Source organism: Bactrocera tryoni, chromosome 1, assembly GCF_016617805.1.
Source record: "Bactrocera tryoni isolate S06 chromosome 1, CSIRO_BtryS06_freeze2, whole genome shotgun sequence".
Lineage (NCBI taxonomy): Eukaryota > Metazoa > Arthropoda > Insecta > Diptera > Tephritidae > Bactrocera > Bactrocera tryoni.
The window spans coordinates 47,677,091-47,695,843 of NC_052499.1; the positions used below are offsets into that span (position 1 = coordinate 47,677,091).

At 40.2% G+C, this 18,753-nt stretch overlaps 2 protein-coding genes across 2 annotated transcripts in view; both read right to left on the reverse strand.

Annotated features, from left to right (window-relative positions):
• Positions 1-2,206, reverse strand: part of LOC120771134 — a 27,018-nt gene extending 24,812 nt beyond the window's left edge. Inside the window, exon 1 of the mRNA XM_040099034.1 lies at positions 1,419-2,206. Coding sequence (XP_039954968.1) covers positions 1,419-1,877 — 459 coding nt within the window. The 5' untranslated portion in view covers positions 1,878-2,206. The remainder of the gene's footprint in view (positions 1-1,418) is intronic.
• LOC120771212 overlaps positions 2,206-18,753 on the reverse strand; it is a 25,863-nt gene continuing 9,315 nt past the window's right edge. Inside the window, exons 6-7 of the mRNA XM_040099155.1 lie at positions 7,933-8,207; positions 2,206-2,481 (exon numbers count right to left, since the gene is read on the reverse strand). Coding sequence (XP_039955089.1) covers positions 2,206-2,481; positions 7,933-8,207 — 551 coding nt within the window. The remainder of the gene's footprint in view (positions 2,482-7,932; positions 8,208-18,753) is intronic.

Sequence of the window (18,753 nt, forward strand, 5' to 3'; positions counted from 1 at the left end):
AGCTCCTTGAAAGTTTTAACGGAAAAAATAAAGATCACTTTATGTTGATTGACCACACCTTGTTTAGGGGAAAGCAATAAGTTAACTGTCATCGGAGTCACTTAAAGGTAGGGCCAAGAAACGAGCTATTTCGACGGGTTCGGACTTTAGGGAAAGGGCAGATGCTTTGGTTTCATTGAGCATGCAAAGAAATGATTAGTGTCATGCGGGTCCTCTTTGCATTCAGGACATAGGTTTTATACGTCAGAGTGGATTCTGGATCAATAGGAGTGTAACCTGCTGCAATACCCTGAACGAAGCTGCGCTAGAGTCAATCTTATTTCACGCGACAACTCGCGCTCTTCTTTTGCTATGAGTGCTGTTTGGGCTCCAAGTACGGCATTCACTGGGAGAAGGTCAATGAATTTGTTAATAGGCCCACTGCAAATTGCGTCCAGTATGCGTCGGAAATTGATCACATCTGAAAATTGGTCGGTATATTGTTTTGGTTCGTCGACATTTTGAAGCAATGAGCAGAAATTACTTAGAGATGTCGAGCATGACATTCCTTTACAGGGAAGATGCGGGCCTCACTATGAAAATACTCAGTGGAAGGCATATGGAGCGCGGTTTTCTGAAAAGTCTGTATCTTCTTCATCTGGGACCTACTGCATCCAAGCAACCATGTTGGAGCGGCGTAGTTATGGTCGGTCGATCGCTTGCCTTCTATGTTACTAACAACGTCTTTTTGTCCTTGCGCAAAGTGCTGCCGGCTAGCGACTTGAAGATCTTTTTGCGGCTCAGTGCTATTTTAACTATCGCGGTTTTTGCAGACAAGACAAACTTTCGAATGGTGCACTTAAAATTTTAAGGTCACTTATCCTCACAATTTCAATATCATCGACGGAAAAGTTGAGGTTCAGTCTTTGTTTCGTCTAGTTTGTAAATAAATAAAATAAAGTATCTAAGTTCAAGTAGTTAGGAGTTCACTTTTGATTTTTCCGGTTCTACGACGCCGGAATTGACCTGGACTTTATGCCGCCAAGGGCTGTTATTTCAAAAGTCTAACCCTGTTTGGATCGGTAAACAACAGTCTATAATCGTCTAAATAATCGCTTCGGATGTAGTCTTCATAGTCGCAAAAAACAAAACTTAAGATCCCCCACCGAATTTACCACAGTGAGTGTGAAATTCAATTATTTTAGACCTAATTGAAATACTTGATTTAAAAAATCGGACCTCAGAGTCAAATTAATGTGGCGTATATTCTATAAATGGCACACAAACAGTTTGAAAAGTGCACATGCAGTCAGTCAGTAGGTCCAACAGGCACATCGCTACCAGAAATTAACATATACACGCACACTTATGCATTCTTAGATGTTTGTATGTTTGGAGTCATGCATCATTAAGCGAGAGCGAACTATTACTGTACTCACCATGAGACAATAGATTACCAGCGGCTCAAACAGTTTAATATGCTTTACACAGTCGCCGGCACGCTCCGACTTGGCAGCTTGCAAATTTAGGCCGCTCGCAAATAATTCGCCCATCAAACGATAATACTCCGTAGCCGACAAGTGCGGTTGATTGTGGTCGTTGTCACCAGCTGCAACAGCTGCAACACTCACAACGCCACTGGCATGACCGGAGTCAATGAGCGCCTGACCACGGTTGGCATAAGTCGCTTTTGCTTGTGCACCAATTACATTTGGCTCATTGTGTCTGACAGTTGACGTAGTCATTGTCGGGGTCGACAAACCAGCGCCTGCTGCGCCCTTCAGCGCGCTGGCTGAGCCATCACTTGTTGTTGCCATTGATCTCGGAACTCCTCCAGCTGCGGCGGTGGAAGCCAAAGTTGTTGCAGCAGCGGAATTTATGGCATGCAACATAGTCATTGCCTGCTGGTGATCGCCACTGGCTTGCGTGAACTTACTGCTGTTGCTTCCTCTACGGCTACTTCCCTGCTGCGCGTGTTGCTGTTGTTGTTTGTTGTGTGTTGGCCACTTTTGTTGTTTCTGCGGACTCCGCTGCTGCTGTAGGTGTAGTTGCAGCTGTTGTCCTTTGCTGCGCACCACAAAATACGGCCTTATGAATGTGGCATAATAGTCTCGCTGCTGGTTGCCATAATTTTGGCCAAATAAATATTTCAACAGTTGCCGCAGACATGCGATGCACTCGCCGGGCGCATAATTTACGAGTTTGCTCAAATACTGGAGAATTTCTTCAATTAATTTTTAGAGTGGCGTTGGTTGGGAAGACTGCCGTAGCACTGCTGCTGCCGCCGCCGCCAGCTCCAGTGTTGGACGCAGTATCCGCGCCACTGCTGCCGGGGCTGTGGCCGCGCTGCCGCCCATGGCTGGGCGTATGGCCGGTGGGCGTGCCGGCGGGTGTTGGTGTTGGTGTGGTGTGGGCGCGCAATTCAATGCACAAGCCCAAAGTGTTGAGGCACGTCCGGAGTAGCGAAATTAATAACCTGCCGGATTCTTGATTTATCGTTATCTGGATAGGTGGCGGAAGAGAATAGAGAAATAGACGTTAGGACAGTGTTTCGAAGTATATGTGTTGGTACAAGTGGTTTCAAATGTATGTGTATGTGTGTAGGTGTTGGTGTAGTAAAGCAAAGCCTGGCGAAATTTCCTTAAAACTAACGCGTGGCATTAAGTGCAATTAACTAAGAATACAAGTATATTTTAAGCAGCGGAAGACTCTCAGATTTTGCACAAAATTTAGTCTTAATTTAAACCTTAAGAACAAAATAGAAATTGCACCGCTCTATTTTATAATATTAATTTGAAAATAATGAAGAGAAAAGTATGTCATCACACCTTCTCATACATATTACCGAACAACACATCGTACTAAATCACTTTTTAACACAAAATACTACATCAACTAAGCATCATCTCTCCGTATCATTATTCCTCACATTACAGTCTACCATGTCACATAACAGCATATCTCTATATTAGATCAGCATACCACAAAACTACAGACATCTCCTTGCAAACGTAACAACTCATTCACATCAAACACCAGCTCACGCCGTTTCAGTTAATATCACATCGTCATATCATACCAATTCATGCCACACCCCAATATATAGCATCACATCATCCACCACTGAAGAGGTGGTCTATGAACTGCCTGAGCGGTGGTCCATCATCCGTACTATTTCGAGGTAAAAACTCAAAACTGAGAAGAATTAAACAAGGGGTTCCGCAGCGTGGTATTCTCTCCCCGTTATGGTTTAACTTTTACATCTCGAAACTCCCGGAACCACCAGAGGGAATTTCTATCATATCATACGCTGATGATTGCACGATAATGACCTCGGGCAATGGAATCGTTGGCATGTGCTCAAAAGTAAACGGCTATCTCTTCGACCTTCTTCGCTTCCTGCTGGGGTGCTTTCGCAGAAATCATCCCTGCAGTCATCTGCTTGAAGTAGAACCGCCTCTTACGAACATTAAGAGGTCATTACTCAACTACGTTGACGACATCAACGCAATACTCGGACCAGACTTCGGACACAACTAACTTTCGGCAATCACTGACCGCCATATACAGTAGAGCCATTAAAACCTTCACCGAACGAACCCCCCTCAGTGAATGGAGTCAAACCACCATCCATTGCAGACGCAGAGCTCGAGTTGCCCTGAGAAACGAGAGTGACGCTTGCCCAGCTTCATTCTGGATAATAAAGCAGGTTAAACTCCTCATTATCCAAAATCGACTCCAACATATCAAACATATGTAAATATGTCCAGTAGGCAAAGAATCTCCGCATAACACTGCCCACCTCTTTGCATACCCTGCTAACACCACTCATCTGACATCATTCTCCCTTTGGTCTGAAATTGCACGTTGCTTGGGTCTACCGTTGGATGACATCAACGACAACTTATCTGAATTTGATACATCGTTAACGCCTAAGTACAATCGACAGTGATTACTTTCCTATTAAAGTCGTCCAAAACGACCGAGAAGGCAACAATTTGCACAAATATTTCTTCAGATCGATTGGATTAGCTTAAAAGGTCAAGCCAAACAAAAATACCACTTGGACAGCTGAGAACGCAGACCCATTGATACGTAAATAATCCTGAACATTGATCAAAAATACCATCAAAAGTTGACAAAGTGCTATCAACTTGCACCAAAGATGTTCAGCTGGCTTTCTGAAAAAAGACCTCTCTTCGCAGCCAACTTAATGATTACCACGGCTTTAAATGCGCTACAGTGTAACGGTAGCCTAAAACTATGCTTGACGGAGAGCTCCAAACAGAAAAAATCCCCTCGAACGTTTCTACTAAATTTCCAACCAGTCGTGAATAATCTCACTGCGCCTCTTTTCCATCGATTTCAATCAATCCACATATCCCTCTTCGGTATATAAGCAGAGAAAAAGCTCTTAGGAGTAGACTATGCGACGCTGTGATCTATGTTTTCAAGGATGCAGTCGAAGAATGAGATTTTTTTTCAGCTACACATAGAACTATTTTCAAATTAGAACAATAAATTATCGGAGGTTTAGACGTCGAGATCAAAATATGTCGAGATAGAACTTTTCAGCCCATGCACATCTGCTGTCAACTTTAGTTCGCTGTAGTAATATTATCTCATTTCGATGAACTAACATTTTTTGAAAGTAATAAATCTACAGTTTGCTTCCAATTTTAGAGGGCCACAAAAACTCGATCGACGCACAACTCACAAACACACTGCTCTAATAATAAAAGAGCATACATCGTTCACACTAAGAACTCCCACCCGCCGATTGTCAACTTTATACACCATTTCTAGTGTGATGACGTCGCTGCTCGGTGCATTCTCTTAGTTTTGTGCTGAAGCCCTTAAGCGTATCTGTGCTGCTATCTGGATCATGCTTGGGCAACACGTCCAAGCGTAAACCAGAAATAAACCGTCACACAAATTACATTACCACAAAAGCTTTAAAACGAAACTGCAGCCAGACAAATGGAACAACAAAAGCAACGCATTAGGAAGCATAACGACGAACGGCAGGCGGCTGAGCCACTCAGCCAGTGCGTCCGTCAGTTGAAGTTAGCTATTTTGGCAGTCGTTACACCCATTGTAACTTTAAATGCTGCACAAATTACCACTTTGCAAGTATCAACTCAAGCGCATATGTATGTGGCTATGTCTGTACGTATGCATCGTGCATACATATGTATATAGGTGCATATGTTTTACCCAGCTTCACTTAGCGCGCGTACTCTGGAGCCATGATGCTTCACTCCCCACGGCTGGCTTGCTTGTTTTTATGATTTCTGCTAGTTTGCAACTTTTTAAACCACAAGTATCAGATACTAAAAATCCTCGCAACCCACGCAAAAAGCCACAAAATCTCGCACACTACACATTCGGCATTTCGTGCGGTTGCACAATAGAATTACAACAAAAGCAGTTACGCGGGTGGCTCGTGAAGTAACGCAGTGACGTAGCTGCAGCAATAGATTCCCCTTCCAAAATCTTCAGTTATCGACTAGAACCATAAGTATTTGGAGCAGAGAAAGTGTTGATAAGTCACCCAAAAGATTAACGGAAAGCGATATCATTCTTTTTCTCTATTGGCGTAGACACCTCTCACGCGGTTATAACCGAGTTTACAACAGCGCGCCGGTCGTTCTTGCTGTACGCTGCTTGGCGCCAATTAGAGATTCCAAGTGTTAGCCAGGTACTTCTCCATCTGATCCTTCCAACGGAGTGGAGGTCTTCCTCTTCCTCTGCTTCAGTGCAGCTGCAGTGTTTTCTGTCCATACGTACGACATGACATAGCAAGCGCAGCCTCTATCTCTTAAATCGCTGTACAATGTCAATAATGTCGTATATCTCATACAGCTCATCTTTCTATCGAATGCTATATTCGCAGTGGCCAACGCGCAAAGGACTACAAATCTTTCGCAGAAACTTTCTCTCGAAAAATCGTAACGTCGACTCATCAAATGTTGTCATCGTCCAAGCCTCTGCATCATATAGCTGGATGGGGATGATGAGTGATTTGTAGAGTTTGGTTTTTGTTCGGCGAGAGCGGACTTTGCTTCTCAATTGCCTAGTCCGAAGTAGCACCTGTTGGCAAGAGTTATTCTGCGTTGGATTTCGAGGCTGACATTGTTTTTGCTGTTAATGCTGGTTCCAAAATAGACGAAATTATCTACTACTTCGAAGTTATGACTGTCAACAGTGATGTGGGAACTTAGTCGGCAGTGCAACGACTGTTTGCTCGATAACAGGAGGTATTTCGTCTTGCCCTCGTTCACCACCAGACCCATTTGCTTTGCTGCCTTATCCTTCTGAAGAAAGCAGAACTAACAGCGCGGTTTTTGAGGCCTAAGATATCAATATCATCTGTACACTCTTATAAAAGATTGTACCTCCTTGATTTGGTTCAGCAGCTCGTATTATTTTCTCCAGCAGCAGATTGAAGAAGTCGCACGATAGAGAGTCGCCTTGTCTGAAACCTCGTTTGGTATCGAACGGCTCGGAGAGGTCCTTCCCGATCTTGACGGAGCTTTTAGTGTTGCTCAATGTCAGTTTGCCCAGCCGTATTAGTTTTGCGGGGATACCAAATTCAGACATCGCGGCATAAAGGCAGCTTCTTTTCGTGCTGTCAAAAGCAGCTTTGAAATCGACGAAGGGGTGCTGTGTGTCGATTCTCTTCTCACGGGTATTTTCCAAGATTTGGCGCATGGTGAATATCTGGTCGGTTGTTGATTTTCCATGCCTAAAACCACACTGATAAGGTCCAATCAGTTTGTTGACGATTGTTCGATAGAACCTTATACGCGATGTTTAGGAGACTTATCCCACGGTAGTTGGCGCAGATTGTAGGATTTCCCTTTTTGTGGATTAAATTCCAATCGTTGGGCATGCTTTCGTCCTACCATATTTTACAAAGAAGCTGATGCATGCTTCTTATCAGTTCTTCGCCGTGTTTCGCGTTTGAATAGTTCGGCCGGTAATACATCGTCCTCCGCCGCTATGTTGTTCAGGCTAAAATCGCTTTGTAGATTTTTGATAGTGTTTTTCACAAATGCTTAGGAGTACGAGTGTTTAGGTATTACAATAGACCGGAGTTTTCAGTAATCCAACTAGGATCAATTTTGGAATAGATATTTTAACTCAACCGCACTTTAACTTAGCCACTAATATATTCCACTGCCCTCGTAAGTAAGCGCGGAACATGGCCAACTGCATGTGGCTGTAAGCAATACCCAAAAAGCCCCACGGGATAGTATTTACATACCAAAACAGAGAACACATTTACTACAAACATGACCACACAAACACACATTCATACACATACACACACATACACACAAATAATCACAGATTCACACATTAAATGTGTAGCACAGATAAAGTCGCTTTGAGTCCACAATCGAAATTTAAATTCGCGAAAGACCGAAACAAACTGACGGGTGTCAGACAAGTTTACGCAGCAAACCAGAGAATAAGGAGCGCGCCAACATAGCGAGAAGCCACGAGGAACTTTTACAATTTACGTAATGTTCAAGAGTGAAGTCACTAATGCGCGTCAACCAGCAACTAAAGCTGGCCGACCAAACTGAGGGATATGTGCAACTACGAACGCATACATACATATGTATATAGAAGAGAGCAACGGCAGACACTCACACACAAGCACACAATATTAAAATACGCTCGGCAAATGCATTTGGACTCGAAACTCGCAGAAAACAGTGGGGATTTGATGTGAAGCTTTCGTGCTACGTGAAGACAATGGTATTATATATACAAGCTCACATACACACATACAACATCACAATATCACATGGCTGTCGGAAAGTCCGCAAAATAACAGACGCACCGAATACAGATTGTATTCTTATTCTCCGCACTCTTTTGTATTGTCTCTATCTCAATCTGTGTGTGTGTGTGTGTGGCATGCGACGCAATTACGCTTACCTTGTAGCTGTCATTAGCACTTCTTAAAATGTTGTAAAGTTTTATATAAATGTAATCGCTGCCGAAATATCCGACGCTCTGCACCAGCGCCAATTCCTTCGCATTGGCGAACAGATCGCTTTTCTGCACTTTCACAAATAGTTGGGGCTTCTGTTGCGTAATCAAATGATAGTAGATGTTGAGTATCTTCATGACATGCACCAACAGTTGATCCAATTGTAATTGCAGGGAGCGTTCCGGTTGATCTACGGTTAACGTGGAGGCCAGCATGTAGCCTGGAAGTAAAAGGAAAGTAAAAGATGGAGATGAATATTTATTCTGAGAAAAGTTACTGCAATATGGTTAAGTGGAAAGAAGCAATTGGAGAATATATTATCCAACAGACTTCCTGCAAAGAGTATTTATGAGTCTTGAGCACTTGGAACGTACGCAAGTCCTTTGTGTTGTTGAGAAAACTCACACTGAATTTGAAAGGAATGCTATAAAAAACCACTTGCACCCATCTCAATCTCTATTTTAGCCAATGAAAAAAATGTTGAATAACAAGTTTGCTTGATATTTTGTGGTTCCAATGGAATCACGGGTTCGGAATCGTTGAAAATCATGAAGCATTTGAGTTGCCATCCAAAGCATTCGTCGTATTGGATCAAAGAGACACCAGAGTATTTAATAACCTCTTGTGGATCGATTAAACCCATATTGGTTAATGTTTTGAGTATGAAGCGTGTCTATGCTAGATTCGTACCAAAATAGCTGAGTCTTTTGCAAAACCGACGTCGAGTAGAGGTCGCAAATGAGATCCTTGACAACGCAGCTGAAGACCCTGCGATCATCAAGCGCATTATTACTGGTGACAAGACGTGGATTTATGAATGCAAAGTCGAAACTGTGCAAAAGTCTACCGAAAGGCGAAATAAGCACCGAGGACGGTGAACGCAGTGGACGCTCTAAAGAGGCGGTTATCGACGAAAACACCAAAAAGTTCACAAAATAATTTCCGATGGTCTTAAAGCGAAATTGGTTGAGATAGCAGGCACTCTAAAGATATAAACCGAACGCGTATATCATATCATTCACGAACATTTGGATATAAGGAAAAAAGTTGATAATTCGGAGCAGTGTTTGGAGATATTCAAGCGAAATAAACCTGAGTTTTTGGATCTATATGTGACAATGGACGAATCATGGCTCTATCATTTCACTGCGCAGTCCATTCCACAGTTATCGGAGTGGACTGCGCCTAGAAAAACGCAACAGTCGGCTGGTAAGGGATGTTTCGCCTTCTTACAGTAGCTCGCCTTCAAACGGATTTTGTTTTTGCTACCCAGAGATAATCAGAGATACTTGGTATAAGACCGGAAGTTGTGAGCTGCTTCAACCATATGTAAAAAGTCATTTCTGCCCAATCCCAAGTGGAGCTCAGAGAACTTTCCTCATTCACGTGATCTTCTAGACATGGCTCCAGCTCAGTGATTGGAAAAGACATTTTCGAGCCGTTCGATACCAAACGAGGTTTCAGATAAGACGACTTCTTATGGCGCGATTTCTTCAATCTAATCCTGAGGAAAAAATTCGAGCGGCAGAGCCTAATCGAGAAGGTACAATATTCTATAAGAGTGTACAGCTGATGGCGTACGCTGATTGATATTGATATCATTGGCCTCAACATTGGCCGCGCTGTTAGTTCTGTTTCTCCAGACTGGATAAAGAAGCAAAGCAAATGGGGCTGGCAGTGAATAAGGGCAAGACGAAATATCTTCTGCCCTGAAACAAACAATCGTTGAACTCGCGACTAGGCTCCCACATCACTGTTGACAGTCATAACTTCGAAGAAGTAGATAAATTCGTCTATCTTGGAATCAACATTAACAGCAACAACAATGTCAGCCTCGAATTCCAACGCAGAATATCTCTTGCCAACAGGTGCTACTTTGGACTGAGTGGGCAATTGAGAAGTAAAGTTCTCTCTCGACAAACAAACAAAAACTAAACTCTACAAATCACTCATCACCCCCGTCCTGCTATATGGCGCAGAGACATGGACGATAACAACAACATTGACACAGTTCAGCGCATTAAGAGACAGGGGCTACGCTGGCTAGGTCACATCGTCCGAATGGATGAAAACCCTCCAGCTCTTAAAGTATTCACCGCAGTAACCGCCGGGAGAAGCAGAGGAAGAGTAAGACCTCCACTTCGTAGGAAAGATCAAGTAGAGAAGGACCTGGCTTCGCTTGGCGTCTCCAATTCGCGCCAAATAGCGCAAATAAGAAACGACTGGCGCGCTGTTGTAAACTAGGCTATAACCGCTTAAGCGGTGTCTACGTCAGTGAAGAAGAATATGGTTTATTTGTCATTATTATAATTTATCTACTAGGCTAATTAGACGAACAAAATCAAATAGCTCCACAATTTAATAAACGCCTCAAAGGCTTAACAAAACTCGGTGAAATCAAATTAAAATAACGCTATTAGCATATTTACCACAGTTATTTTATTCTACATATATTATTTTAATTTATTTTATTTATTTTTATTTTTCGCCGTTATAACTGTTAACATTTTATGCAGGATTTGATGCATAAATAACTGCTTTCCGCTATAACCGTAAATTAACAACAATAATTGGGAATTATTGAATTATTTGGTGAATAGCAAAAACAAAAACAATAACATGGTAATTATTTATCACCTGTGTGCTTTGCATACAATTTTAAAATGTCCGCAAATAAAATATTTGCATTATTGGTTATATTAAATTACAAAAATCGCGAGCGTGTGTAATTATTTAAATGCAACTGCAGCAGGTGGACATACATATGTAACGGCCATACATACATACATTACATATGTAAAACAATTACATATATATTTGAGTGTGTGTGTGTGTGGGTGTAGGTGTGCGTGTGTAGTTGCTAATTGCAAATGTCAATTGACAAATCGTAAATCGAAATGTTAAAGCAGATGATTTTATTGCGGTTCCATTGAATTCGATTAACCCGAGGCGAGGCGCTTGTGAAAAAATGAGCTATTATTGACTAAAATATTGAATAATATTTACCAGCGCATTACATTATTGGTACTTATAAATACAGACATCAATACACATGTAAGTACATCGAGAGCGCTGTAGTTGGAAATGCATTCAAGCGTTCAGGCGATCAGGCCTCAGACGTTAGAATAGTTGGGGAACAGCACAAACAAGCATACACAACAGTTGCAGGTAAGGAAGAGCATAATTCGAACGCTGTCAAAGAATTTACTTTTGCAATGTGTAAGAGATACAACTAGAATTAACACCAACAAAAACGTCAGCCTCGAAATCCAACGAAAAATAACTCTTACCGTTACTAGCTTTCGAGAAAAAGGTTCTTCAGAAGATTTGTGGTACTTTGCGCATCGACAACGGCGAATACCGCAGACGAAGGAACGATGAACTGTACGAGATATATAACCACATTGACATAGTTCAGCTAATTAAAAGACAACGGCTGCGCTGGCATGTCATCCGAATAGATGAAAACACTCCAGCTCGGGGAGTATTCGTAGCCGCTGTCTAGGACATGTCATCCGCAACCGAATGGATGAAAACACTCCAGCTCGGAGAGTATTCGACGCAAGACCCGCCAGGGGAAGCAGAGGAAGAGGAAGACCTCCACTCCGTTGGAAAGACCAGGTGGAGAAGGACCTGGCTACACTTAGATTCTCCAATTGGCGCCAAGCAGTGAAAAGGAAGAACGACTGGCGAGAAAATGTAGCAAAATACTGCACTCCGTACAATAACAGCAGATAGTCAGGCCTTCATGTTTTCTTTAAGGAATACAATGCTCTCCTTTCCAAGCTTTTTCTGCTGGAATGCTTTCGTAGAAATAGCTCTTGCAGTGATCTGCTTGGAGCGGAGCAGCCTTCTAGGAATATCAGCAGATCATTCCTTGATTAAGCCGACTACATAGAACAATACACGGACCAGATTATGGACGCAACTAGTTTCAGACAGACACTGAATGCGATTCACAGTGGAGCCATTAGCAGCTCCATCGACACCTTCCCAGTGAAGGGCGAACTTGGAGTCCCAAATCAGTATACTATGGCATATGAAGGTTAGGGCAATTTATGGACCGATTTCACCGATATATACAGTATAATGCCAACCAGCATTTTCAAAAAAAGTTAGATTAGGTGTGTGAAGATTTCCAAAATTAATCGATATTTTCGTGATTCAAAGACTTGACCGATTTCAACCATTCGAGAAATGCCACACTGAAAAACGATACGACGGATGAAAAAATGGACAGTCGAACGGTCGGACAGATGAGCAAACGGACGAACGGACTAACGGTCAGTCGAACAGATGGGCGCACTAGTAAACGGGAAGACGAATGACGTGACAAATTTACGATCAGACAGACGAACAAATAGAGGGTCAGACGGAACGACGGACTGACAAACGAACGAACAGGTGGACGGACAAACGGCCGGTCGTACAGACGGACTGTCAAATCGGTCGGTCGGACAGACGGGTGGACTAGCAAATGGTTGGATGAACAGTGGGACAAATGGACAATCAGACAGACGAAGACATAGAGGGTCGGACGGGCTGACAGATGACAAACAGGCGGACTCACAAACGCATAGCAGGACAACCGGACAAAGATCAAACTAATAAATGGAAAGTCGGACAGACGGAAAGACAAAGAGACGAATGGACAAAGAGACGCAAGGATAAACAGACGCAAGCACAAACGGACATACAGATAAACTGACGAACGAACAGCCAGCCGCCGAACATCCGAATTCAACTCATCTCGTCATCCCGATCCATTTAAAATATATATATAACTCTATAGATATATTAATATTGCAAACAACCGTTATTTGAACAATACAACTAAAGCCAAACTAACATGTTACCGGCCTTTAAATATGAAAATTAACAAAAACAACAACAAACTAGTCTAATAAAAAACAGCTCGTAATCGAACTGAACGCAAACAGTAATACTAAAATAGCTTAACTTGCATGAGTAAATTGCAATCGACAACTGAAACAATCTAATTAACGCGATGCACATATGAACATACATATGTATGTATGTGTGAGAGTGCGTGCGTTTCTGCATCAGTCTGACGGAAGGTAAAGCATTAATGTACATTTTATGTTTATCGCTTTATTCAATTTAGCATATTTCCATATTTGTTCACTATTCACTATTCAACATTTGCGGTACTTAAACGATGCATTTGCTGTGTTGCTATTGTTGTTGTTGTTGTATTTTGTCAATTACATTGCTTATTTAAAGCCTTTGTTTTAATGTTTATTTGTTTTTCGGTAAATATATTCGGCAACCGTTAGCTAATAATATTTAATGGATCAACTAGTGGCTTAGACTGGCTTTTGGACTGATGAGTATTTGAAAGTATTTGTAACTATTGGTGATTGTCGAAAATTATACAGGCTTAAAGCATCACGGTAGCGATATATAGATTTACTGTTCATTCTGGATATCCACTCGGAGGTTCTAATTCGATTGCAAACCTGACAACTTTGATTCAATATTCGCCCTGCAGCTTCTATAAGAAATTAGTTTTGTTATTGTTGCTGGAGAAACATCAAATGTTATTTAATGATTGCTCTAGAACTTATTGTGAAATAATATTTAAATTCAATAAGCTTTCCAGAACGAATTCTCTTACTTAAATAAAATCATTAGTCACAATCAACCCTTTAACAACTCCAACAATGGCGCTAACTCGCTCCAATGTAACGTATTACTACAAGTTACTTTGCAAAGTAAACAGGACTTAAAAAAAACAAAACAAATGGTTTTTTCGGCAAACTCAATTTATTTTATTCAAAATAGTCTCTGCTTCAAAACAGCTTTTTGCAGGGTCCAAAAGCATGTCGAACAAGTGTTTTAGCTCGCTGGCCGGTATGGCCGCCAGTATACCGGTGCAAGCCTTTTGAATGGCCTCTACGTCTGCATAACGCTTTCTTTTCATGGGCAAATGCATTTTACCGAAAAGGACGAAGTCGCACGGTGCCATATCAGGTGAATACGGGGCGTGGTTAATGGTTAAAATGTGATTTTTGGTCAAATAATCGTCCTTCGAATGTTGGATTCTGAGCAATTTTTGGTCGTCAGTCAATTTGTGCGGAACAAGCCGAGTACACACCTTTCGTAAGCTCAAATGTTCTGTCAAAATGTGATAAATCGATCTTTTGGAGATGTTCAATTCCATTTCTATGAATTTCAATGATGAGTTTTGATGAATTCACGCTCAGTTTCGATGGAATTTCCAGTGATCACGGATTTTGATTGGCCCACATGTTGATCATCATTTATGTACTCACGACCACTTTGAAAACGTTTAAACCACACAAGCACTCTACTACGGGATGGGCGATCATCGCCATAAACTTGTTTCATCAATTGCAACGTTTCGGTAAATGTTTTACCAATTTTAGAACAAAATTTAATGTTGGCTCTTTGTTCGAAGCTCATTTTCGCACCGACAACAGAAACATACTGACACTGAAAACGCAATAACTTCACTTTCAATTGATGAAATGTTATGAAATCTAACGCACCAGTCGACAAAAAGATGGCGCCATCAGGGGGCGCTAGGTTCAAAAAGTCCTGTTTACTTTGGAACGCACCTTGTATTCTCTTCCTCTCATGCTTTTCTCTTCAAAAGCAAAAGAGACATTTTGAAAACCTCTTTTATTTTAAATACATCTTACTTGTGTATTAATATAAGTTTTTCGTCTAAAAAATGAAACGTGCTGAAAATCGAACCTCTCTTTTATGCCGCTATTTAATACATTTAACGGTAATTGGCGAAAAATAATCAAAATACTAGGAAATATGCTAAATTATAATAAGAAAAGGCTGTAAAGTATTTGTAAAAAACATGAATTTAATATTTATAAATTAATATTATATAATAGATATATGTACATAAATGATTTGTTATTTATGAATTTTCTCTTTTTGTGTCTTGTTTTTTTTTTACATATATTATATACACTGGCATACATATAAAAAATGCAGGAATTTTCACTGGCAGTCGCATTTTAATTTTTATTTATGCATTTTTAAGTCACTTTCCCGCTTTTGTGCGCACGCACCCATTTACCCCTAAATATACATACAGCCTCTCATATTATTTCGCTCTTTTGTGCGTGTATTTGTAAACATCCCGTGCACAGAGTGGCAATAATTCAAATATAATTTTCGCAACTTCATAAAAGCGGCATAAATTATTATTATTTCATTACCAGCTGACATATGTGCGGTCCAACGGAGGGTTTGCTGAGCAGGAGGGGCCAGACAACGAGCGCTTGGTAGCGTGGTAAACAGCAGTGACAAATGTATGAGAGCCCCACACGTAAAGCAATTGCCAGTGAATTAAACGAATATTGGCCAGTGCAAAAACATACAACAACAACTACATATAGACATTTATTGTGATACATATGTAAATGTATATGTGTGTGAGTGTGTGTGTTGCCGTACAATGCACCTACTTCCGGTTATTTAGGACATCACTGTTTTCTTTATGCTTACAGTCGTGAACTCCACTTTATATTTGGCACACAGCTCGAGCCTGCCCGTGTGCTTAGCCGCCTATTCAGCTCTACTTATGAATTTTCACTTGAAAATCTGCACATAGAGAATTTCGGATGCGAAAACCAAACTTCATAATAAAGGGCTTAGTAAAAATTTTAATTTATTTTTTTTTTTTCGTATGTGTATCCGCTTTCTATGTTTGCTTGGGTCGCATTAAAAGCGAATGCACGCCCATTATTTGTTTTGGCTTTTCCATTAAATATTTATTTAATTAGCCAAATATAAATATTTGATGGCGCTTTGTTCGTTTAAATGCAGTGAAATGCGGAAAATTAGGCTAAAAGTTAGCAGAATTTCGAATTTGTTTATATTCACGCACAATTTGTGGAGTTTGTGAACCAACATTATATCCTCTTGAATAAGAAATAATTAAAACTATATTTTCGTGTTAAACAAAAATATTATTACCATTCATAGCAGGGCATTTGCGGGGTTATATCCACTTCATATTCTTCGAAAATCCGGCAAACAGTTGAACTTAGTGCAATCGGCTTTCAAAACTTCAAAAGCTTTTTTCACCGTCGCTGGTCGACCAGTCGACTTGAAATTTCTACACAACCTTCTAAGATACATTTCTCAAATAATAAACGATGCAATATGATTTTTAAAACACTTTAAGGGGCTATACCAGTGTGACACTTCCAAACATTTTTTTTTGTTTTGCTTTTTCGATAGTTTATATATTCAAAAATATCCTGCAAAATCGCGAGAAATTGACCGATCGACTTCAAATTAAAACTGGGTATAGTGCATTGTATAGAAAATATATTAAAGTTTAATAAACATTTTGAATTTTTTTGTTTCAGCTACTCATTCGACCGTAATCATGCCAGCTGTTGAGGCACTTTTTTTTCGGCACTTCCGCAGACAGCACATAACTCCGTTATTTTTCAATATTTTTGTAAAAACAAAAACTTTTAATCTAGCTAAAAATATACTTTATTACGTCCATGGAACGTCGAAACATTCAATCCAGTACAAATTCACGAAAATCGCCTAATTTTTCATGCGCCGCACTGGTATAGCCCCTTAAAGTGTAACTTTTTTGTCATAAAAAAAACTGTTTTTGGGAAACCGCCATTTTGTCAAAACCTAAAATATTGTCTTACACTTCGATCTTTGGCTGTATTCATATATTGATGTAACAATTTTGTTAAATTTTTTTTTTTATATACTACTGTGTCCAAAAAATAATGTGACATTGGAATTTAAACTGCGCGCGTCGAAGGATTTGGAGAATTATTTTTTTTTTAGGTTGGTAGTACTGTCAGTCACATTTATGTCAAATTTCATGTCAAAATATTCATTAGTGTTTGAGATACTCGTACGTGTCGTTTTGTGAGCTGCTAAAAGTGAGTTTTTCGTTTTTTGCGATGTCGAAATTTGTTGAGCAAAGAATTTGCATTAAATTTTGTTTACGGAATCAATTTTCTGCTGCGGATACATTGAGGATGGTGCAGAAAGCCTTTGGTGATGAGGCTATGTCTAAAAAAATGTTTACAAGTGGTATAGTGAGTTCCAAGCCGGCCGTGAACGTGTCGAAGACGAAGAGCGTCCAGGGCGACCATCAACCTCAACCGACGAAGCTCACGTTCAACAAATCAAAGATTTGGTGTTGAAAAACCGTCGATTAACAATTAGAGACCTTGCCGATGAAGTTGGCATATCGAAAGGCTTAGCCAATACCATTTTGAAGGATGTTTTGGGCCTCAAGCGCGTCAAATCTCGGCTGGTACTGAAAACATTGAATTTTTTGGAAAAAAGGCGTCGCGTTGAAGTGTGTGAAACGATGCTTTCCGACTACCGGGGTGTCATGAAACGCATTATAACTGGCGATGAGACTTGGATCTATGCTTACGACCCCGAAACAACCGATCAATCGAGCGAATATCGTGCCAAAAAAGACCAAAAAAAGCGCGAAAAAGTCGCTCAAAAATCAAGGTCATGTTGACTGTTTTCTTCAATTATTGTGGTGTTGGGCATTATGAATTCCTTCCAACCGGTCAAACAGTCAACAAGGAATATTATTTAAACGTTATGCGTCGTTTGCGTAACGCTATCCGTCTAAAAAGGCCGGAATTGTGGAAAGACAATTTTTGGTTTTTACACCACGATAATGCACCATCCCATACTGCCCTCGTAATTCGTGATCATTTCGCCAAAAGCTCAACCCATATCGTTCCGCAACCACCGTATTCACCTGATCTGGCGCCGTGCGACTTCTGGCTGTTCACTAAGCTCAAAAGACCGCTCCGGGCCCACCGTTTTTATACGATAGAGGAGATTCAAGCCGCAGCGAAGACGGAACTGAAGGCCAGCCCGGAAAGTGACTACAACCAGTGTTTTGAAGATTGAAAAATCCGTTGGCATAAGTACATTGCATCGGGAGGGGATTACTTTGAAGGGAATGAAATTGATTTGGAAGAATAAATAAAGAATTTTCAAAATAAATACAATGTCACCTTATTTTTTGGCCACTTAACACTTTTAAGCTCAATTTAAAAAATTTTCGGGGAGTCTTCAAACTTTCTCATATAAATGTATCCTAAAAACCTTTTTGAATGGAAAATTGGCTAATATTTGGATAAACTTGTATAGAGCAAGAATTTTCTTCAGAGAGACATATTTTTTTTCATTCCAAAATTTGCAGTTATATACGTTTTAAAATAAGGCAATATAAGAAATATTGAGTGGTTCAAAAATGTCGTTTTTAACCTAAGTTTGTCAAAAAAGTGTACTTTAATTACTGTTCATCATTTTCAAACAATATTTTGGCCGTTTGACCGTTGAAAAGTCAAGTAACTCAAAAATTTTACCTTATATATATGGAAGTTTTTAAATTGACTATAAATCCCACAGACAGATATATTTTTGAGGAACTATTATGCTCTACAAAAGCAGTAATGTAAAGATTTAAATCCTAAACGCTTCAAAATATATTTGACGAAAACAAATTCTTAATACGTGTTTTATATATGAAAAATTTTGAACCCTTACCGACACCTTTCAAAATTAAGTCAAACACCCTTACTTATAAACATTTTTCCATTAATTCGATATAATTTATTTAGGCGCTCCATACTATACATAAACAATATATTCGTACAAATTTGATTAAGTAAATTGTAGGGTTGTGTATTATTGTATAGGTTCATTTGAACCCATAAACTCGAATTTATTTGTTTCACCCT